Source organism: Epargyreus clarus, unplaced genomic scaffold (assembly GCF_041222505.1).
Source record: "Epargyreus clarus isolate Ecla_fem2 unplaced genomic scaffold, WU_Ecla_fem_2.2 ptg000010l, whole genome shotgun sequence".
Classification (NCBI taxonomy): domain Eukaryota; kingdom Metazoa; phylum Arthropoda; class Insecta; order Lepidoptera; family Hesperiidae; genus Epargyreus; species Epargyreus clarus.
The window spans coordinates 12,344,568-12,369,455 of NW_027332218.1; the positions used below are offsets into that span (position 1 = coordinate 12,344,568).

The window sequence follows — 24,888 nt, forward strand, 5'->3', positions numbered from 1 at the left end:
GATTCATCTTTATCGTGGGGGAGGTTATATTTTTAAGCAGTCGATTTTTGCTATTGAATTATATTATTTAGGTAATCTGATGATAGGTACCTTTTTATTCATAGTATTTATGCTTGTTGGATTTACCCCGTCATTTTGGTACAATATGTAAAAATGAGAGCTCAAAAATCTTACTACATATTTTATAAATTATTCTTTATTTTAACTTTAAACTCTCTGCCTAATTTTCGCGTCCGCGAGCCACGCTTGCATCGTTATCCTAACATAGAGCGAAGTGAAAACGAGGCTATAAACGTCATAGAACATGGACCATTATGCTCACAGCATGATGACATTATGGCACAAATAAAACAACTATTACAATAAACCGCAATGACCATTATCCGTCAATTGGATCAAGTTCAAGCCCACAGTAATATTATTTAGTGGCTCTAGTCGCTATGACCTCTAGTAAGATAGAGCCTTAGTTTTGGTGACTTTCTTAGTGTCATTATATGGAAAGCATGGATAATGCGACAATCTCACTCATCTTGTGTGCAAGGAAAGCGACATTCTAATTTATCATCGCAATTACTGATTATACGTATACCACGTAATGAAGGAAATAATGATTTAATTAAATTGATTGATTTAATACAGATCACTATTTAAATACAAGTGTCTATCATGTAAATACAGATTATTCATAGCAGATAAATATTATTTTTAATTTCATTTTTTTCCTTTGATAGCAGAGACTATCAAAGGTAATAAACTAATAATAATACTATTTTCGACTTATAGTGTGTAGTGTGGACATGTGAAAGGTTTATGATAAAATTTAAAGCTCATCGTATTCTACAGTAAATTGTCAGTTGTGTACTCAATATAGATTAAGTAATTGTTATAAAAGGTAAGTGTAGATAGTGAGATAAAGTAGAGAAACTAAACACGACAGATCTGATTAATCCCCCTGCTATTACACTCCCCGACAATATAACAAAGTTTAGGCGATCTAACCGCACTTAGTTAACTTCAGTTAGCTTGCGGCCAGGTCTGAGTAGTTAGCATAAATCTTGCGAGGAAACAGAGTAAATATTTTGTTGTATGTTACCTAGAACATAGTATTTTGTCCGTCCATAAAAATATAATGAATTCGTTGTATTATTTTATTGAGTGTCGTTATTAGTTGACGTCTTTGTATCCGTCTGTAACTCTGTATCAATTCCCAAGGAAGGTTGTTGTATATTTTAAGGCTCCCCTATTTGTGGGATAATATAACGGATTCTCCGCAATATAAAAAGTATTGCAACCCCTTATGTGACTAAAAATAAAATATTTTATTACGACAATAATAATAATTTCCAAAGCGATAAGTTAAATTCGAAACTAGGCTAAGCTGTATTTCATGTCCCAAGGGAGATAAAGTTGAGAAACTGCAATTTTAGCCGAAGAATAGTTACGTAAAACTACCTACAATACAAATGATTATAGACTACTGTCATTAGGTACATAGAGGACAGCTATAATAAATTAACAGGAAATGACTGTTCATTCTTTACCTTTAAAAGGGCTTTACCATGTGGTAAAGTCCTTTTAAACTAAGGATTCTCAAACTTATTTCGTATCGCCCTCTTTTGGTATTAATGATTTTCTAAAGCCACTGTAAGGTCGGCGAAAAACAATATTATACCAATATCCTGTCTCTTAAATAAGAAAGTTTATATTTCTGCCTGGAAAAAGAGGCCTCGCAATTCGCCAACCTCCAAAACTTCGTATATTTAATAAAACACAAATTAACCATTGCCTCAAAACTTCAACGATACCGTTCGCTATAGCGTTCACGAGGGAGCATTATTGCCCACTTTGAGAAACACTGTTTCAAACTATGTAACACTTTAGGTGACCCCAGCTATGACTAGACTTGGCGCCGGGTTTCCCCGCCACGTCAGCACCCCTCGGAAACGGCCTAATGCGCTCAGCTTCTTGCCAACTAGAGTTGCCAAGAAGTACACGAGCTACATTTTTTCTTATAATTTAAGCAATTATTTAAGCGTAGTATTTTTTCTCTCGCGACATTCCTTACCTCTTATATTTTATGTAACCTTCAATTTAAAATCGTTTAATTAATTCCAATAAAACGAATTTTAAAGCGCATATCTCATCGACTATTAACTTATATGATTACGATTTACGATACTTCTTTATAGAAGTGTATTTTGGAAACCTTGACATTTTTGAAAATTTCGCTACGCAAATATTATTTAGGTTCCCATGCATACATGTGCACCGATTTTTTTCATAACTCTGTTAAATAAATGTGATATCCCTAAAGTTTCAATTCATTAGACCTATTTAAAAAAGAAACATATCTATAGTACGAGCAGTCTCCGAGTATTAATTTTCGTATAGACGAATCTATACTTTATTTTTACCACTGATTTACGAAACCGTAGACTTCGAAAATTTTACCCATAGTCGCCCTAATTCTCAGTCTATTCCGTTTACAGACTCCGAAATCATTTGATCGCAAAGAAACAACGCGCTGTGTCCGACCAAAGGCAGATTACAAAGTTATAATTTCTCTTCCGGCAGCCCTGCCGGCGGAGCTATCACACAGATAACACAGGAAGCGGCGCTGTCCGCCCGTTTATCGTGTTTCGCTACAATCGCAACAAACAATAAGCATATGTCTCTAACAGATTGGATGTCAAAAACATGTGTATTAAACGACACGTGTCCAAAATATAAATTTCGGATTTGTGTCAGATTACGTTTTTATCAGTGTAAATAATATGTATCAAACAAATGAATTGTTGCCAAAATTTTCAGTCCAGTTTCAAGGTGACTTAATTGGTGACGTTAAGTTTCTTGCAGCTCGTGAAAACCTGTCACTAAACCAAACTAAAACAGGACTCTACTTACAGATCGATTTCATCGCTTCCCCTGAGGAAAAGTTGGAAAGCCCGCCTTTGCCTCATTACCCCCTTCAACAATGTTTTGCATCGCTGATATAAGCTTTTGAGTTTTAAGTGGTTGCATACTGCCGCTATAGGGTAGAGATGGAAGTGACGGTGATGTGGTGGTCTCTCGACCGATGTAGATGTCATAGCAGTCTGTATTTCTTATTTAAGACAATTCCAAAGAACGTAAACAACATTAGGTCGACCACCTAAGTACTACGTTAAATATTAGTGCAGCCAAAAAATACAGACGATACAGTCATATAACATGGTCCATCCAATATCGTAATCCGTTGTATAAACAGACAAAAACGTAATTATTATGTGTATGGTATTTTTATCAGATCGGATGTCCAAAACACATGGCCGTGTCGACACGTCGTGTCAAAATTATTACTTTCGTTTTTATTTACAACACATTTCCGTATGCGACTTCCCTTAAAACGGATTTAACATTATTATTACCAGAATTTTGGTCTTAAATGGTTTGATTATCATTTTAGAAGCATGCACAAGTGTTTGTTTTCCAATAGAATTAGAATTTTTATTTCGAAAAAAGTCAAAGTAAACCTTTAATAGATGTTGGGTAATACGTATGGATGAAATACTTATGAACCTTTTATTATTTACGTAATCTAAGTAGAATATCGCATTGTATGCAGATCGTCTAATATCGCGTGGCCAGACATAAGAATATCCACCCCCATTGAGACAGATATACGAGGTGACGCAGTGTAGACCCAATAATTAAATCATGGATCTATAAAGAGCATTATGACTTGATACTCGCTAGCTAATATCTTCATCCTACCATCAGATTACTAAAAAGCTTATTAAACTTTATCAGCCACTATGCTAGTCTTGATTAGGTTATTTTTTTCTTATAATATAGAAGTAGAAGACGAGTATGCAGTTTACCTGATGGTAAGTAGCTATTGCGGCAATAGCCACTTACCATCATCATGGACATCTGTAATCAACACCAGATAGGATTAGATATTCCTACCTGAGGTTAGTCACCCTGAGGTTAGTCCTCAGGACTAAGCTGGAACGCTTCAGAAAAGTATGTTTCCCTTACCAAACACTTCAAACCAGAGCACAGCAGCATTTAACATTGCTGTTATGAGGCAGAAATAGGTGTGGCAGTGCTTCAAAGTATTTAAATAAATTTCAAGCAAAACTTGAAACTATAAGAGCAATAATACGTAATATTAGCTTTAGATTATCATCATTATACTTTGTTACTAATACCAGAGTGTTCAATTAGGTATTTACTTTTAACAAATATAATAACAGTACTGCGTGCATATCATACGCATTAACAATACTTATTCACTTATATTAATACAAATTAATTTATAAATAATTTTCCTCATAGATAACACATTTTTATTTTTCATGGGAATTACGCATTTCGGCACATTTACAGTTGCAGCTAAGGCTGGAGATAAAGCTTTGAAATTAAGCTTTAAGTTTAACAATGATTCAGCATGAATTGTATTTGACTAAACTTTTTTTAATACATTTGTTTATGAGATTAGAATGGTACGAGTAGTAGCATCGACTATGGCCAACCATTCAGATAGTGATAGCTTAATTTTATGCTAACTCTGACTTACTACATAAACAGCAGCACTAAGCGCTGCTGTGGACTTGTTTCAAAGTTAAGATCAGGAAGGGATAATTACATGAGGCATTCTTACTTACTCTTCAGGTAACAATGCAACTGTGGCCGACCTCAGGTAGGGTAGGACTCCAATCCTATTTTGTGTTTAATAACAGATGTGTATGGGCAGCAGTGGCCACATACCTTCAGGGGCACACGCTACTTCTATATCAAAGCCTCATGGGCGACAATTATTTTATTTTTCTACTTTACATTTACTTATTACAACAATCCTATCAATTTCATTAGAAATTTGTAGCACAGATACAAAATTATGTTGTGCAAATAAAATTTGGTTGTCAAATAACAGGCTGGCAGACATTTAAATTTGTTATGAGTCATCTCAACAGGCCACTCCACTTGTATATTTAGAGGTCACTTTAGTTGCAGATAAAAGTGTTATGTATAATGTAAATTTGTTGTCATGTTATATAATGCGTGTATTACATTTACAAAGTGTAAATATTGATATGTTGTGTTGCTGAGCTGATTTTACGTATGGTATATGTTAAGCTGAGTTCTGAATTCTGATAATTCTGTATTAACTTTTCTGTGCTTCACTATGAATATTATAGCAATATATCAATTTTTATTTTTTTTATAGTCTGAAGTAGCATACGAAATTTTAAAATAATACTACCCATTAAAATTCTGCGTTATGTTAAAATAGTTGAATGTTTAAATTGAATTATTTAATTGCAGGAAATATCAAGTAGGTATAATACTATTTTTAATAAAATTTGTTTAATTTAATGAAAATCTTGCTATAATGTTCATGATAAATGTTTTGGCCATTCTAAACTAATTATTAAAACAATTATTACCAGAGAGTTCAACATATTTAAAGTTGGTTCTCTTCGTTTTTATTATGCTAATTAGAGCTTTTTTTTAAATCTAAGTTTGAATGACTCGGATAATTATGCTGTATGTATTGTGCTTAAAATTGCTGTTATTATTCAGTAAAAGGGGTGTGGGAGACGTCCCTCTGGAGTTGAACCACAAAGAGTTCTAACATCTAAAAATAATAATAGCCAAGAGTTGTTTGGTCTGTTAATTCGATTTTTATTAAATACTTTGTATATAAATGCACTGATTAGTGCTTAGAATGCAAAAAGTCTTTAATGAATACTTGCAAAGGTCTTTAACATTAAAATAATACAGCTGGTTTTATATATATTTTTCAGCCATTATTATTATTCACTTTACTTATTATTATCATTTAAAGATTAAATCAGGTATCTGTAACAGTAGTAGATTTAATTACTAGGGCACTTATTTAAGAGTGTTTCTAAGGAGATCAATCCATGGGACTGGATATAATTATAACAGAATAATAAGGGACACTTTAAGAATGAGTCTTAACATGTGTGTAAATATCCATGTGGCATGGAGAGGTTTTGCCTTTTAAATTGCAGTTAAAACCATATTGGGTTAAGCAGGAATACTTTAAAAATAATATTGTTATTACACATTTTATTGATTCATATAAATTATCCTTTTAGGCACTCTATTTTAGTGTAATACCAGTTATTAAGGAAATTATTTACATTAAAAATATAGTCTATTATGTTTAATTTAGTGATTTCTGCCACTAACTAATTAGTCAAATTATATTCCTATTAGAATATTGGAATTATGTACTGTTGTAGGAAGTATTTTTATCAATTGTTTTAATTTTTTTGTATATCCTATTTTTGTACCCCTTTTTTTAATTGGACTATATAGATAATATTACAGACACATTTCTGAACATATAAATAATTTGTACTACAGCCTAAATGTGGTCATTAGCACATGTTCTTAGTGTAACATGTATATTATGTATTATAAGGTATGGTTAGTACCTATACAGACAAAAAAATCAAAACATCAGTAATGTTCAATCTCTTAGTTATATTGCAAAATAGCATCTTTGATCTATTACTTCACACACTGGTTAGATCAGCAAACATCGTGTAATCAATTCTTACATAAACAGAAAAAAGTGGGTACATTTTTCTCTTTACACATACAGCCGACCCTCCAATCTATTCATAATATGACATAATATAGATATGTGTGTCAGATTGCCATATCGTGGGACAAAAATTATGTAAAACGTGTCATCTTTACAACACAGATATTATGAAGCGGTGTAATGCGGTGTGAAATTGAGCGGCTATCCAAATCAGAACGTAAGTTACAATCCAGATTTATCGACCTAAGATACTCGAGTCGTAATTCTGCAATGTCACGAGCTGCTTCGAAAGAAAGGGGACATACATACTATCGCTGATAACGCGATTTATATGGCATAAAACAATACTCACAATCTAAGTGTTTCTTTTTGGGTGCAATCATTTCTTCGGTAGTTGCTTTACATACTGATTTCGCTAATCCCTGCCCCGCGATACTATGGCGAGCGGCAAGGAGCCTGTCGTTAATTGTTTGCCCCGCCATCCTCTCGAACAGTCCTGACAAAAATACTTATATACACTCCAAAACACTTATTTTTGCCTTTTATCAAAATCACTAAAAGAAGTAGGACGATGACGGGTAAAATATGTCACCGCCCCCCCGACTGGCACAATACTAAATTCAAGATGGCTGACTACGGTTGGCAAAATGTTGCCCCTTGAACGATGTATTGCAGCTTGCCATATTAAAACTTTTAATCGAATATTATAAATACCTATTGACATAAATAAATCGATATTTTTTAAAAAGGTACCAGAGTACAAATGGATAAATAAAACAGATTATATTGAATATGTGTAATTATATTTTTTTTATAAATGTGAACTTTAGGTTTATTACAAAATAATACAAATGAAAGTAAAATATTTAAAAAATAATGTCGAAAATAATCACTAATTTTAACGATTTAGTTAATGTTTTAGATACATTTTCAGTTTATCGTCTAGTGAATCATGAAAAAGCCATTAAATTGGTATTTTTTATTGAATGAATACATCGTATCCTAACTGAATGAATATATTTTATCCTGGCTGATCAATTAACCATAGATACTAGAGAAATACAATACATCTGTGTTTGCTATATTTTTATTTATGTATTGTATTATCTATGGTTCGTCTTTTGCTGCGCTGACTGCGCTCGCGGCTTATTGCAATTTATTTATAGGGAAATCTGAAAGTTTTTCTAAATTACATTTTTTTCGCGAAAACCCGATGTTAGTTTACATGCCCTTTTATGACGGAAGTATAGTATGCAAAAATCCAAACGTGGAAAAACGCCATGTAAAATTGTTTTTTCTAACTTGTACGACATAGAAACTTCGATTGAGTGATATCGTGAAGCATTTGTATATTGTTTCGTGTGGTATTTAGAGGATAAAAATAAAAATGGCAAAGAAGAAAGGTGGTAAAAAAGGCGGTGTAACAAATACAGTTTCGCAGGCCACCAAATCAGCCTCCATTACGGACTCAATAAATACCGAAGTAATAGCCCAGGCCCTAAGCTCTGTAAACCAGCCTGTCCTACTCAAGTTGTGCAGGCTTTGTGAAAGTAAAGATGGCCCCTTTCTCAATATTTTCGAGGCTGATAAAGTGATTGCGAAAAAAATAGACGATCTACTGCCGTTTGGGGTTAGTATATATAACAATAATTAATGCTTCATGTTTGATGGTCAAAACATCTTACAATCTTCATTACCTGCGTAAAATATTACCGATATGTTGATGCTACATGTACATTGAACACTGAATATAATCCAGTTTCACGAAAAGTTATAGCATTCGTAACTTTCTATTTCTTTGCTCTAAAATATTTTGGTAAACATTACTGGCTCTACAGCTGATGATTGTAGCTGTTGTATCTATATTACTTGATAAGAATTGATTCATAATGTCAGCTGAAGTAGTTTCACATGTCCCCAAAGGTGTCAAATTATATTTTAGCAAAATATATCGCGGTGTAAGAGTCAGATGAACGTATCTACATTTTGTCAATTTTACAGGAGAGCAAAAATAGTCTGACAATTCACCACTTCAAACTTTGCCAACAACTTTTGCAACATTACATTAAAATGGTTCATAATTGAGATTGATTAAGTGATAATATTGTGAACAAACAATATTCTATGATTAAAAACGTATTTTTTGCAAATACATTGTTTTAGGTCTAACGGCTAACATGATAAAACTAATTTAACGGTACTCATAATATGTTATACTGGTTGAAACGAAAGTGGTTCTTCCGTTATTTCTTTTTTTGGAACTTGTGAAATATTAAATATAGCGTTACGTCATTTTGCCATTTCATAAAGGACTACATTGTGAATTGTTTTGTAAAAAAAAAGATTTTTGATTTTTTGTAGATACATTCATCTGACTCTAACACCCTGATATACTCTTACCAAGATCTACTGTGTATTGCTAATACAATACATTGATTAGTCATTTCAGGTTATATGTCTACCTCTTTTTTAAATACTACTATTAACCATGGGTTTCACCAATTTCTCGAGTCACGAGTCTCCTCTCATACTGATTAGGTTTCACCACTTTGTCAGCCACTAAAGGCCATTACTCTGTAACACTATTTTCTAGGCAACAGTCCCTCCATACTGGAGAATGCCTGGACTCTACTCTATCTAATTGTTTTTATGCAGATTTATAATATGATGGCTTTTATGCAGTTATATCTAGTTAATGGTCATGTTGTTTACTAATGCCACCAGTAGAATTAAATTAAAGTTGTTAACATTTTCATGTAGACAAATCATGTTCAAAACAGTTTGATAGCCATTGTAACTCGATGAAGTAATGTAAATTGTAATTTAAAGATGCTGGAAGAACTCTTTAAAAGATAAATTGAAAATATGAATACATAAAATACCTTTCATCCTGTATCCAATTTTTTACTATTGGACCACAACTATTTCACCCGAAGGACAAAGAAATATATTGACATTTTGGTCTACTCACCAAAATATCAATATATTCATCTAGACCGGCAGGTCTGGTTCAAACTGTGTAGCTAAAAGATATTTTTACTTATGCAGTGGTTTTAATGAGACAGAATCTCCAAGAGTACTTGTGGAACCTTGGAGTAGGTGTGATAGTACACCTAGTTTTTTTTCTAACTAAAATGGATGTGTTGTTGGTTTTTGTATATGACTGTTACGGGATGTTGGGGATAAAAATACCATTGATCATCTAATTTACCACTTGACCTTCACTTTTAGAATAGTTTACAGCAAAGAGAATATGACCTTGAAGCTAAATCTTCAATTCTATCTCAATGTCTGCAAATTCAGAATTTGAATAAGAAAATTTTAATTTGTAACGCAAAGTTTCTTGTGTTCATATTTTTTTGTTAGTATTTGTGCACTCATTCTTATGTATATCTTTTGAAACATAAATGCATAAATAACTGACGGAATTGTGTCTGTTTTTTATTAATTTATGCTTTCATGTACCTTGCATATTGCTTCAGTTTGATGGTCTTACACTTGTATAGCAGAAGCAGTGATAGCCTAGTGGTTAAGAAACGCGGCCTCTCGATCGAGGGGTCCAAGGTTCAAATCCCAGGCACGCACCTCTGATTTTCAAATTTATGTGTGTATTAGAAATTAATTATCACTTGCTTAAACGGTGAAGGAAAACATCGTGAGGAAACCTGCATACCTGAGAGATTTATAAAAAATCTTAAAGGTATGTGAAGTCTACCAATACGCACTTGGCCGGCGCGGTGGACTATGGCCTAATCCTTCTCATTCTGAGAGGAGACCCGTGCCCAGCAGTGGGACAATAATGGGTTGATGATGATGATGATGACACTTGTATAAGGTTTTATTATACTTGTACATTTTTGTTTTACCTACTAATAATGTAATCCCCTGTTTTTTTACAGATTGAAGAGAATGATGAGCTGCCGCATAAAATTTGTTTTCGATGTTCAGCAAAGGTGGAGGAGCTTTATGAATTTGTACAGAAATGTATTAGAACGCAACAGAGCTTACGAAAAGCAATCGGTGTGGTGGGACCGCTGGCAACTAAAACTATAAATCGCACCCTTTGGGAGGAGAAATTGAACAGATCTAACATATCCAATGATGATATTTGTAATGCTTTAATAAAGAAGGCTATGGAAGGTATTAAAGATATACCGATAGATCCAACGCCTATTGAAAAAAATGAAGAGCCCCCTTCATATAAGGAAATAAAAAATGGAGGTCCCAGCAAAGAAAAAGAGACAGGAAGCAAGAAGGAAATTGATCTTAAAAAAAAAGAGCCAGAACTACCTACAAAACAAAGCAAAGTGGAGGTTGAGAAAATAGATCAAAAAATAGCAACTACAAAAACAACATCTTCTAATGTTGAACCACTGAATGAAAGTGTTTCATTAAGAAGCAAGGAAACAAGACAGTCTGTGTTAGGAAATCAGAAAGATGATACAAGTGTTTCAAAACCTGAAAGTGGAACTAAAAGAAAAGCTACTCAATTAGAAGAATCGCCAGAACCCGAGGTGCAAAAAGAGAAAGAGAAACCAGTAGAGAATAGTGATGACAAAAAATCATTTAACATTATGGATCATATTAGCATGATTAAAGTAACTGGTGTGGGTGTACTGTTTCAATGTAAGTTATGTAATAGAAATTTTCTGAAGAAGGATATAGTCATGTCACACGCTTGTGCAAAAAATGGAGGTCCGAAACAAGAAGCAGTTCCAAATTATGTGCCGCCACCACCGCCGCCTAAATTAACAACAGTAAAATATATTAATACTAAAACAGACAGTTTGCCGTCTAAACCAGCAATTGTAAATAATAAACCTATTGTTTTGGATGATGAACAAGCCCCTCCTGCTCCTACTAAACGGAAACCTAAAGCAGGTCCAGCTAGCAAGGTTAAACGAGATAATTCTAACTCTGAAACTGACGATTCTAACTCTAGTACTTCAATTAAAGTAATTCCAAACCCTTCTTCAAAATCTGAAGCTCCAACTGTTCAATTCCCCAATGTACCCAGCCTAAACAGTAGATACAAATTGGTACCTGGACCAAATAACACGTTTACTCTAGTAGAAGAAAAGGTGTCTGACAGCACACTTTGTCTATCCAGTGATGATTCTAATTCAGAGGGTCATAAAATTGATAGTGAAAAGAAACAAGTTGAGTCAAAATCTAAACAAAGCGAATCTTCTACAAGTTCTAAAAAACATAAAACTAATACAAACTCTACACAACAAAAACTTCCTGAAAAAAAAGATGTACCTCCAGAAAAGCCATATCCAGTTGGTCTAATCAAGAAAGTAGGTCACCATTCAAATGATTTTGCACAACATATATCTGAGCCTATGGCATTTACGACTCCTGCAATGAAAAAACAGTCATATACAATAGTTCAGACTGGCAATCCTAGTAAACTTCTGATATCCACAAAACCACAACAAGTTTCAGATGAGATTCCAAAGAAAAAGGCTAGGAAGGGACGTCACGATGTAAAGGATGCTAATGAACAACCCTTTTCAGTCACGTTAGAAGATGCTACACCTCCAAAAGACCCCGGATTCTTTACGTTCATAAATGTAGATCCATTGCTCCAACCATCATATGTTCTTCCAACCGATAATATTATTCAGGAGTCACAAATATCTACATCAACACCAATCAATAACAGTGTAGTTGTACAAAATAAAGACAAGGATGTCAATAAGTACACATGTAATATGTGTGGTGAAAGTTTCTCCAGAGAGAAAAAGTTACTAACCCACATTCATTCGCACTACAATAAAATGGATGAGGAAGATCAGTTAAGACAGAAAACCAAAAAACGGACAAGAAAGTCCTAGAATCTTGTATGTTTTGTTAAGATTAGTGCATTAATCATTTAAAAATGCGTTCCACGAATCTAAATGTAAAGTATGAGTGATAAATACAATTATTGTAAGTAGAAGTAGGTTATTTTGTTACATGTTATGTTCTTAGTGTTAAATTGAAGAAACACAATTAGAAACGTAAATTATTTTTATAAGTTTTTTTATATTGTCATGGTCTGCCACTGCCATAAACTATACATTAATTATAATAAACATTTTATTATGTAACATATGCCTGTAAAACTGGAGAAACACTTTCGTACAAAGTGTATGAAAGTGAGTCATAACTATTTGGTATGAAAAAGTACTGCTGTTTTATAACATCGAATATTTTGGAGTTACTGCAGCCTAGCAGTCCTTGAAAATGGATATAGATTCCTGACACTTGTACTGTGTACTGTGTGTTAGACATGCAAGTGTGTGACACTTGTACTGTGTACTGTGTGTAACAAAAGATGTATCGTACGAACTACAAGCCTTTTATTACCGCCCCAGATCTTATAATGCACACACTTGCACGTCTAATACACATTACACACTTAAGTAAACTTAAGTTCTTTTTTGTTATGGAAAAAAATATGGAAGTAAAGAGTATGCAGTCCAGCTGATCGTGAGTGTTAACTGCAGCCCATCGACATCTTTAATCATCCTTTAGAATGGCCACGTTGCTACCTCTAAGGATAAAGGTGAAATGCGTCTAACAAGTGTCCCTTGCCATGCTGTTCAAGGCAGCAGCACTTAACATTTCATTATAAGGCAGAAAAAGCTGTGGCGCTGGTGCCTCATTGAAAAACGCCACATTCAGTCATCTTAAGATATGTTTTATGTCTTAGTATATTCAGAAAAGGAAAAGTCAGTACAAATGTTGCGTTTGGAGAAAGTATGACGTGCTTGGTGTGCTAAGGTTATAGTTTTACGATGAAAAGCGATTAAGTATCTAGATTTTTTTGTTTTGCTTGTCGTCCTAGCTGTATGATTTGTGTAAGTTTGTAATTCATGTGTTATATTTAAAATTATTGGACCACTTTAATTATATTGTTATTGATTTTGTGATGTTGTGAATATTGGTAAAAACGTGCGAATAAAAAAGTGCTAACAAATGTTATTATGAAAATTCCTTGAAATTACATGTTATTTATAAAGAAAGTCTTTATGTTATTTTATGTTGTATTTTTTATTTTTTGTTATGTTCACTAAATGCCCTTTTCCTGTCGCGCGTGTGTAAGTTCATTTACGTGTCCCAACCGCACACATAAATTTACTCGATGCAGTCACTTCTTGGCCAGTGTGCGTGTGCATATAAAACTAATAGATGGAAGTAGAACGAGTTCTGGCGTAAACATCCGTGACAGAAGAAGCGCATTAACCTTTCAGGGCATACCCTAAAATTGACGCAGGTACGCGCTAGCGAGTTCGTATTGATTTTTTTTATGAGTAGCGCTATTGTCCTCTCACAGACTTGTTTCTCCTAATCTATTGACTGGCACTGCTGCGTATGGAGGGTCGAAAGCAGCGGGAGCCCGCGTCGTACCGGCGTATTGTAGCGTACGCCCTGAAAGGCGTTACAAGAATGAATATGTCCGTTTTATTTTTATGCACTACTTGTCATCGTGCGAGATATCAGTGTTTCAATAAAGATTGAGATTTATTCCTAAGAGAATTAATATTTTTATTATATTTTTTTGTTTATTATAATTTATTTTGTTCCAACTTAAATTGCATTGAATATTTTCATGATTCTTACCATATAGATGATTGTGGTAAATTCCATGTAAGGATTAATCCGAATATCAATCCTATCAGCATAACATTACTACAAGAAAATTAGGTCTGTTGGCCATACGTTATGTTGATTTTTAGAATTATCTTCAATAATTCCCGTAGAGCATAGGTTTCATGTATTTAAAGTTTGTGGTCCCTTTTTAACTTTTTATTAATTAAATATATTTAATTACGTAACTCTTAAGCTGATATTCGTACATAATGTAATTTGTTAATTTTTTCAATTTGCAAAACGTCAAAACGAGGACACGAAAAAAATTATTCGTTTAAATGAGTGATCACATTATTTTTTTATGAAAAATGGATATTTGTTTTTATACATTTTTCAAACTTGTTATTCTAAAATTACATTATATAGACTAATGTAGGGAAGTGGAAAAAAATGTCAAACTGAGTAACTAAGAAACTAAAATGAAGAAGCCTTCTCGTCGTTTAATAATTCAAATTACACATGCTACAGTTACAAGAATAAAAACCGCAATATGGTGAGTGAAATAGTGAAATAAAATTATACCGCTTAAAAAAATAACCCATCATACATTGTCGCTTATTCTGTCAAGTCTTAACAATACTTTATTTTTTGCCCTGTATGAGATATATATAAAATAAATAATTATTGTAATTCAATAATTTTACCGCAAAAAAAAATCTACCATTGTTTTTTTGTTATTTTATGTTTAGTGTTAGGAACGTAGAATAAATACAAAAAAGTTGTTCATTTATTGTATTGATTTTTAATTGGGTATTATATTGCTATTAATGGAATAATAGATTGCCGTGGATTGATTGCCACAAAGCCTCCGAAACAAAATTACTAAATATTTATATTAACAATTACATTGTCATATTCATTATCATATGCTAGGCTTTGTTAACTTCTTTCAAAACTTATTCCAAAAATACTGTTTTATGTTTTTTTAAACAATAATGATAGAAACAGATTACCGACAGATATTTCCATTCATTTGAATATGCCTTTATGTATTCGTTACAGCAGATAATTTGAATACATAGTTATGTTTTGATAGTGATGCAATCCAACATATTCTGGGATTGATTATACAGATTTATAGGCGTCATGTCCACTTGTCACCTGTGATTTCTTACTTTATTATTGTGGTACCTTATATTATTAAAAAAAACTATACACACACATTATAATGGACACATAAATCTGACCATATAAGTGAATGAAAAGGTTTAGGAACAGGTTAATGGAACACCACTAACATGAGTAACTTCAAAATATGAAGGTGTCTATTTACATTTTTAGCATATTCGTTTAATAAGCAAATTCTTTAGCTATTCTTATGCTATTTTGTTTTGTACCACCAAGCTCATAAAATATATAAGTAAACTAATGATTATGTTATTGATATGTAAATACTGAATAATTGTAGGTATACTTATTTTAGGAACATTTAAGTTAGAGTTTATGTTTAAAAAATTGTATATATTTAAAACTTTAAATACACCTTACTATTACGATTTCTTTGTTTCTTTTATTTCCAACATGCATGTATCCTACTGTGTACAAATATTGTTCATGTCACATATAGATACTCATAACATGTAATTTAAAAGGGAGGAAAAGTTTTAAATAAAACGCAAATTTCATGATTCCTTTATTGATCTTCTTTTAAGAATAGATAAGCCAAATACTTAGATCAAAACACATGTCAACTAACAGAGTTCAAAGATCGCCTGTAGACATTACACTTTAGATTTCACACTTATAATATTAGATCTGACGCAAGTTAAAATTCTATAATAGTATAGATATTACCCTTAAAATCTCTTAAACTACGGGTGAAACAGTAATAGCAGGAATTACTTCTACTGGACTATTCTCTAATGACCTAACATGTACTTGTCTACGGATACACGTAAATATTAGTCAGGTGTTATTAGAGATTTGGAGATTGAAACACTAGAAAGGGACTAATTCACAACTTCTGACAAATACAGGCTTCTGAATTTAGTCATTCCTCACTCGTCTTGTTAGAGTCCTAGGTTTTCTTACTCCATCGTAATGTCTTTTTATCATTTAAATGCATGTCTTTCTTTATTCCTTTCTTTTTATACCTTTCTTGATAATAACCAACATTCTCATAAAATAAATTTGTTTTAAGCATTTTTCAATACTTATAACATGTACATGTTATTGTATGCTCACCCGCATGTTACTTAGATACTCGTCTTTACAATAAAATACGTTTCATACGTTTACGTTAAGCATATTATAATGCCAAGCAGTGTATTTACATCAATACATTGGTTGAAATGTATAACATTCGTTGTACTGCCTGCATTTGACAAAAGTTATTTATACAAACACATATACAACACCGAAGAGGAAAGTGTATAAAACAGCAATTGATTTGATGTTTTATGAAATTACTTAATGCGGTCATGATTTTGACTCAAAGTACTCATAGAATAACCATCTAAAATTTCAAAAAGGTGAGATAGACAATGGTCTTAAATTCTATTATAATAAGGTAAAATGACTAGAATGTTTCAGCTCTACGATTAAACTATGATATAATAAACAACACACATAATCTACTATTTATTAATCACATAATTTTGATATGTTTGGATTACCACGGAGCACCCGTGCTGATATGTTCCGAAGACGCCTTAGTCACTAAAAGGGTCTAAAAATGTTTCATAAACACTACAATACCGATATTAAAATAATTGTACTTTATCCGCTACAGGTTACAATAATCTATAATAATAATGTATTCATATAATATATCTAAGTTACAATGATATGTATCCATGGTCCTACTCTGGATTTTTCCAAAAGCCAGATATAAAGCGCATGCATTCTTTAAATGTCTCTTAACACATTAGTTTTCTACCTAATAAGGGACAATTTCTAGGAGAAATCGACCTACTTTAGCTTTATATCTCGCTTAGAACGGACACTTCTTTTACGGAGTCGCCTCTGATCGCATATTCGTCGTAGATTGAAACAGGTAAGATACCAGGGGGGGCGACATTCAATCACTCATTCGAATACAAGTTATGAATGGGGTCCTGGGGTAAGCGTTACCGAGCTGAACATATTTTATTCTAACATCAGCGGCTGATGTTGGATAAAAATCGGTTAAATAAAAAGGATTATTTATAAAATGGTCCTCCCAGCCAGAGTTCAAAGTAAAATAATTTCCTTGTTCAGTGATTTGGATAACGATAAGAAATCGTAATAAATAATTGAAATAAACCGCCGATGTCGTCATGTAAAATATTTCCAGCTAACACATCCCCAGGACAGACGCGAGTATTTTTCCCAGATATAACTTGTCGATTTGTCAATCGTTTCAAAAACCTGACAAAGTATTAAACTAACAAAGCTTATAAAAATATACCTAGCCTACAGCGCCCGGAAAATCAATACTCTACTATTCTAAAGTTGCGAAAACGAATCTTGATATTATGGAAATTGTGGATCGTTTAATAATATCTATTATTATGATAAGAAGATTCGTTTGAAGCAAGTCGAGTCCACGTGGCCGGGTGTGGAAATCGACAAGAAACAAACGAATACCAAGAAATACGGTCGTTCAATCACTCATCAATCTCACGGGGAAGGAAAGGGGATCGAGATATCAATACCTCTTATACTTGACTTCGTAGGGAAGGTAGCTATAGAATGCGGAGCTTATAGGAGCAAATGGGACGACGTGGTAATATTCAGAGGCCGACTCCGGCGCTATTCAGTCGAGGAAGCCGGTGTTCACCAGCTTCTCCAGAAAGAATTTGACGTCGCCGAGCTCGCTGTCCTTGATGCCGAGGGATTTCAGCATGCCGAGATCGCCATTCTCCACAGCCATGAAGACGGAACGCAGATGCTCCAAGTCAGATCGCATGAGATGAAGAGCTGCTCCGAAATCCTCGATGGTTTGGGACTCTGTGAAATAAAAGGTAAACAAAATATTAGGGACATGTTTATGAAGCTTAATTATACTATCGAGAGGTAGGTACATGAAGACAAAAATATTGTAATCGTTCGCCGTAATTGCCTGTGAAGCCTACCAAACAGCACAGTGCAATAATAAATGGCTTTGATCCATTTTATTGTAAATGCAACAGAAAAAACTGTGAATTTACAGAAATCTAATGGTCTTCTAATATGTTTTGTTTTCTTCATATAAATGCAAAACAAGATCTTACCGGATAAAGCGATAGCCACTTTCTCCACACCTCCCAAAGGCTCCAGGGCATCTCTGGCCTTGTTTCCAAACAATTTCTCCAGGTAGTTCGGTCCGTGGGACGCTAGCAGCGATTGCAGGAAAGAAGCCGTTTCTTCCACCGGTGGTCTTTTAGCTGGAATAAGAAGAAAAACATTGTATTCACCAAGGGGCTTTGTATGTAATCGACAAAATGGCTAAGCCTCGTCTTATATGACTTTTGTTTTAGTAGAGGCTGTTAGTTTTTCAGTAGCTAGATACATATAAGAATCTTTATATATGTATAAAACCTACGGAAGGTTTTTGAAAGGTCGTTCCATTTTATTCATCCTCGAACTATAAAAAAAAGACGAGCAGCTGTCGTTTGAATGCCGGTCATGTGTTTTTTAATTACAATTATTCATAATTGTCTTTGTTTAACCGGAACAATAAAGTACAACATTGAAAGTTAACCTTTATTTCGCATCATCAATCTTAACTCGATGTCAATTATTGTTACGGTAATAACGTGTAATTGTGAGCATGACAACGCGTTTAGGTATACCTACTGTGTATCATAAACGTATATAATCGTGTTATTGATACGTAGGTAGTAGGTAGGTACCTAAGCTTGAACCTATAACATGTTTACGTACGGGCTTAATTAGATAATTAATTTAATGGCATATTGCTACATCAAAGCAGAATACCTGAGCGTTATTGTCGAAGCCATAGTAGGCTGTAGCGTACAGGTATTAAAGGTTAAAATGGCGTGCCTGAGTTTCAATTACAGTCTATTGATTGGATAGCTAAAGCGGTGAACAAACAGATCGAACGTAGGTGGGTCTAATTATATGTGTCGAATAACAACCCCTGCCTTTGCAGGTTAGTACGTCGTTTACGGGTAAACTGTCTTGTTTACGCTGTATGATGTAATGAATTTGGATGGCTAATTCGCAAAAGATGCCTATAGGTAAGTAGGCAATGTAAACCTTTCACGAAATTAGGAAATTAGGTACCTACCTACTTACTCGTATTTGCTTTTGTACGTAGGTAGAATTATAGACGTCTAGACTTAAATCTAGAACAGAAATCTGAATTAGGTACTTGTAATCCTTATTTCCATGGAAATTGTAGGAGGGAGTTACCTAGTGCAGTTTAAAAGACAGGATACTTAGGATAGGAGATATTTCAACGGAATGTTGCCATTAACCTGAATCGAGTTTTTGTAGTGGATAATAAATGTCCTTACATTAGTGCTCCATTTAAAATCTACGGTTTTTGTCTGGGGTTTTAAGTAAACGGTTTTTGATGATAATTGTACTGCCTCATTGTAGTAATGACTTGAAGATTAGATATTTGTAGCAGCGTAGCAGAATTTATTTTTATCTAATATAATGTACCAAAGCGAATGTAGAGAAAAATGATTCTTGTTTTCTTATAAAATTTAGTAATTCTCACAGTCTATTTGATGGTATGTCGTCACTGCCGCCCGTTAACGTCAATAAACAGATAGGATAGGATACCTAATTTGTCGCTACACTATACTGGACTGTGCTGAAAACCCTCTTGTAGATACCTCATCATCAACCCACTGCTGGGCACGGGTATCCTCTCATAATGAGAAGGATTAGGCCATAGTCCACCGCGCTGGCAAGTGATAATTAATTTCTAATACGCTTAATATTGCTGTTATGAGGTGGAAACATTGCTGCCATCAGTGTCTAATAAGGGATATTAACATCTTTAAACCAGCATTAAGACGTTATTACGACAACTAAGCTGATCAGGATAGAAACCGTGTTGTGTTAATATACCTATTTCATGTAAATGGGAATACGTAATTAGTCATTTGCATGATGGAAATGCTTTATTAATATGCCATTATCTTACCGCCATGATTAGTATTAATACGGTACTTCACTTATCAACCATGTTTTTTGATTTAGTTTTCAGGTTGCATTAACGTACCTACCTGATCACAATTTTTTTAAATATATATTTTATTTTATTTAAAATATTAAATATAATGTTTACTAGAGCGCTCAATAAGCTCTTATTAAAACTCTTACTTAAATTAAACTTTATAGGAATCTGACTACATACTAGTGCATACTACTTACCTGAATTGGGTTTACTTACAATCTTTCTTTAAAAATGCAAGCAAAATCAGAATCATCAGTTAGTCAAACGTAAAGGAAACCCATTTCCACGTAATGCGAATCATTTACAAACTTTACAAGAATGGGTCTCCTATGGCTCGTATCTTGGATTAGCAATTATCCCGGACTGAGTCCTCCATAAATAATTCATTACGAGTTAACTGACTGCCCCAAGGTATCATTTGGATGGCGTATCTTGCTTCATAAGCTGCCTACAGCTATGTTACTGGTTTGAGTAGGGTTGCTATCAATCTTGGTTTCTCAGGTTTGTCCCAGTTTATGTATCAAAACTGCCCAAAGGCAATTTGGAGGGATTAATTAAAAATAACCAGATGACAATAGGATTTCTCTATGCGAAAGGTCTTAGGAAATTCCGATCTATTAAAAATTTAAATAAATCTTTTTTTTAAATTAATGTACATCGTATCAAAGCAAATTTCCGGACGCTTTAGCAAGCTACAAGTAAGGTGTCCAGAGAGATTCTCGATTTTATGCAGATGTCCATTAAAAATCACCTTTTATTTATCTTACTTTACTAGTTTACTATCTATTAAAATGAAAAGTTTGCAGCTACTAAGAAAATTCTGTACCCACAAAATTTGAGAAAATGCGCAAAAATATTCCGAAGAATAACTAAAGAAAATTTTACTTTGACTTCTAAACCGAGAAAAAGCTATTTATACTTTACTTAACTTAAAAAGACTGTATTATAAGTATCTCATAGTAATTATGATTTTCTTTTAGTATCCTCTTAGAAAGGTAATAAACTTTACATAGCCAGACTGGGTGTAATTCTTATGAAACCTCTTCTTTAATGTCAACTTGGAAATGTACATTGGCTGAAAGGGCTCGTAAAATCTTTGTCTTAAAAACACTCATTTTGCTAACGTAAGTCATAACTTGATTACAATAAGGGCGTAGTAAGGGTACCACTTTTAGCGATTATGCGACCGTTATTATGAAACGAGTAATATTCATTAATTTGATCTTTTAGTGGATGAATTAAAAGAATATTCCGTTGTAGTCATCGGCATACTGAGAAATTGGGAAGAATTTGCATGTTTCATATTTTTAAACCCAACTCTGTAACCTGCTCCCTTAGCAGTAATAGACAGTTTTACTAAATAAAGTTTCATATAGTCTACCGTGTTGGATTTTCAGAAACTTCAATGCTCTAACGGCGTTAGGTTAATATTTTGGATGTATTAACGACAGATAGAAAACATGATAAAATAATGTTGTTTTGATTGCTGTAGTAGACACTTACATTAATCAGAAATAATGTGTTTGGCGGTCTTTTGCGAATGATATTTGAATAAGTACTTCCTTTCCGCTGAAACCTATGGAGGTCATGAAGTAACATGTCTATGTATAACGCACATAAAAATAATCTATGTATCTCCAGGATAAGTATATCAACAATTAATTATATCGTTAAATAAAAAATATTTATTTATTGTTGTATAGGTACATTTTTTACAGTTTATTACACCCGACTAGTTCTTCTTACCTGTCGTTACTCGTCACCAGTCAGAATAAGACCTTATAAAGTGTAATTAATATACTGAAACTTGAGATTTTAGTGTGGTGCTTAAGGCGAATCTTGGCACGCGAGAGAGGTCAAAAATCCAGCGAAGGGTGAACGTTCCCTAACAATTACCAACCATATTTAGTTATTAGGTACTACACTTTATATTCGTACGAGATTACGCCGTTTGTGGTCCTAAAATTCTCTGTGGCCTCTTTCAAGAATACTAAAATTCTTAAGGGATTACTTGAGCTCGCTTTCATGTTTTGGCTTTTTTCGTTTGTCTGACAAATTGTTCGTTTCAAAACTGGACTCGACGTAGCCAATCAAATATGCAAAGAGGAAAATTTTAAAGATGAATATTTAAATATGCGAATAACAATAAGGTATTATTATATATTTTTTTTTTTTTTTTTTATAATATGAGAGTAGCAGACGAGCATGCAGTCCACCTGATGGTAAGTGGCTACTGCCGCCCATGGACATCTGTAATGAACCCCATATAGGATTAGATATTCCTACCTGAGGTCGGCCACAGATGCGCCGCTACCCCTGAGGACTAAGCTGGAACGCCTCGGAAAAGTCTGTCTCCCTTACCACACCCTTCAAACCGGAATACAGCAGCGCCTAACACTGCTGTTATTAGGTAGAAATAGGTGAGGCGGTGGTGCCGCCGGAGTCGAACCACAAAGGGTTCTACCACCTTCAAAATATAGGTGTAAGTGAGTATTCACTTACATACCTTTCGAAACATAGAGACGGTTTAAGTGGTATAATAGTTATTGCTTAATTTATTACATTAATTTAGCTTACGAGAACATAGTTATGAGTTATAAATAGTACTATGGTAAATAGTACTTAGTATGGTTATGCAGTAGGACAAATAAATTCAGGGGCCCAAGTTAAATATACCTACTATGTTATATAAAAATTCCATGTCGGTATAAACTAAAAACATGCAAAGATTCCGATCCTAAGTGGCCCGGTGGTTGGCGTTCAATATCAAAAGCTGATGGTAAGTGGTTACTGCCGCCCATGGACATCTGTAATTAATAGGATTAGGTATTCCTACCTAATGCTGGCCACAGATGCGCCGCTACTCCTGAGGACTAAGCTGGAAAGCTTCGGAAAAGTATGTCTACCTTACCACACCCTTCAAACCAGATCACATCAGCGTTTAACACTACTGTTACGAGGCAGAAATTGGTGTGGCGGTGGTGCCGCCGGAGTCGAACTACAAAGGGTTCTACCACCTTCGATAATAGATACAAACCTGCAGTGCAGAGCTTCGAGTCCTCATCGTACCCGTCGATGCAGTCAGGCGCACCGTCACAGAGGTACTGGATCGAGATGCAGTTGCCGTCCACCGGGCACTTGAACGGCTCGTAGGGGTGGCAGTATTCTGAAATAGGGAGCAAACTGTTAATGACCAAAATTGGATTGGTGTGGATATAATAATATTTTTTCATTTCCCTATTGTAATGTTACTGATAGGGTTTTCTCTCTAAGTGAGAATGATTAACAATTGAGACTTATGTAGAGTACGAGTTACATGGCACAATCGAATGGTATGACATAGTAGAGTTAGTACAGTGGCATATTCCGATTCTCCAGTTATGTTCCAGTATAGTTATATGCCCAGCAGTAGGATGTAAAAAGGTTGTAGATCAGAGCCATGACGGTAAACAATGAATTACTCACAAAACGTTATATTTTTCTCAATCACATAGTAACACACTAATATTTGTTTTTGACTAATTAACCTTATTAAATTATTATAACAACGTCATCCCTTACAGTAACGTGGTTAGAAATTTAGGTATCGTCATAGACCAGCATCTTTCGTGGACACCACAGATAACTGAAGTCAGCAAGAAGCTCTTTGCTGCAGTGGGCTCTCTTCGTAGATTGAAAAATGTGTTACCTATTCCCACTAAAATTACGCTTGCGCAGTCACTACTTTTACCTATACTTGACTATGCCGATGTGTGCTATCCTGACATTACTGAGGAGCAACTAAATAAGCTTGAGCGTCTTCAAAATTTATGTATACGGTTCATATTTGGGTTACGTAAATATGATCATGTTTCAGAATATCGTGCTAAGCTCAAGTGGCTCCCAATTCGCCTTCGCCGTAATGCTCACATTTTATCTCTTCTATATTGTGTACTATTTAATCCGACTTCTCCTCCATACCTCAAGCAGCGATTTCCGTTTCTCCATCTGTCCCATGACCGATCCCTTCGCTCCACCGAAAACCATGCTCTCCTTACTCCATTCCACTCAACATCTTACTATAAGAAATCCTTCACAGTTTCAGCTATCCGTCTATGGAACTCTCTTCCTGTATCTATTCGCAATGCTCAATCCCTATGCTGCTTCAAAAATCTAGTAAAATGTTACTATCGTCAGCTCTAACTCTATCTCTGTTTCGTTTCTCTCCCATATGCTTTTGCTATGTGTAATTTTATTTCTTTGTTTGTTTTATCTGTCACAACTCTGTTAAATCTAGCTCCTTTCTTTTTAATACATATGTCTTTCATTCATTTGTTCCAAAATTTGTATTTTATTCCTTACAACTGTTATTTGCACCCTACCTCTTATTCTATTTCTTGTTACTTTAACTCCGCACCCTGTAGGTTGCTTGGAAGAGATCGCTGATTAGCGATAAGATCGCCTATTGTATTTTTAAAATTATAATTTAGCTTGTGTATATTTCTTTTATGGGTACAATAAAGCATATTATTATTATTATTATTATAACCTACGGTGTACCTAAACAAGTGAAATGTGGTTTTAAATG

At 34.1% G+C, this 24,888-nt stretch overlaps 3 protein-coding genes across 11 annotated transcripts in view; 1 reads left to right on the forward strand and 2 right to left on the reverse strand.

Annotated features, from left to right (window-relative positions):
- lap (phosphatidylinositol-binding clathrin assembly protein lap) overlaps window positions 1-7,203 on the reverse strand; it is a 45,506-nt gene extending 38,303 nt beyond the window's left edge. For 4 of the 9 annotated variants that reach the window (XM_073077487.1, XM_073077491.1, XM_073077489.1 and 1 more), the window contains exon 1: window positions 6,918-7,203. In XM_073077487.1, the coding sequence (XP_072933588.1) occupies window positions 6,918-7,047 (130 nt within the window). In that variant the 5' untranslated portion in view covers window positions 7,048-7,203. The remainder of the gene's footprint in view (window positions 1-6,917) is intronic. The other 5 variants (XM_073077490.1, XM_073077488.1, XM_073077495.1 and 2 more) reach the window with 3 other exon arrangements.
- Window positions 7,204-7,668: 465 nt separating this feature from the next.
- LOC140745564 (uncharacterized) lies at window positions 7,669-14,892 on the forward strand. The gene is made up of 2 exons (XM_073077501.1): window positions 7,669-8,195; window positions 10,465-14,892. Exons 1-2 carry the CDS (start codon window positions 7,953-7,955, stop codon window positions 12,403-12,405), a joined length of 2,184 nt encoding a protein of 727 aa, XP_072933602.1. The 5' UTR covers window positions 7,669-7,952; the 3' UTR covers window positions 12,406-14,892.
- A 934-nt stretch (window positions 14,893-15,826) lies between these two features.
- Window positions 15,827-24,888, reverse strand: part of LOC140745565 (IDLSRF-like peptide) — a 105,216-nt gene continuing 96,154 nt past the window's right edge. The window contains exons 3-5 of the mRNA XM_073077502.1: window positions 23,359-23,487; window positions 18,400-18,552; window positions 15,827-18,136 (exon numbers count right to left, since the gene is read on the reverse strand). Coding sequence (XP_072933603.1) covers window positions 17,943-18,136; window positions 18,400-18,552; window positions 23,359-23,487 — 476 coding nt within the window. The 3' untranslated portion in view covers window positions 15,827-17,942. The remainder of the gene's footprint in view (window positions 18,137-18,399; window positions 18,553-23,358; window positions 23,488-24,888) is intronic.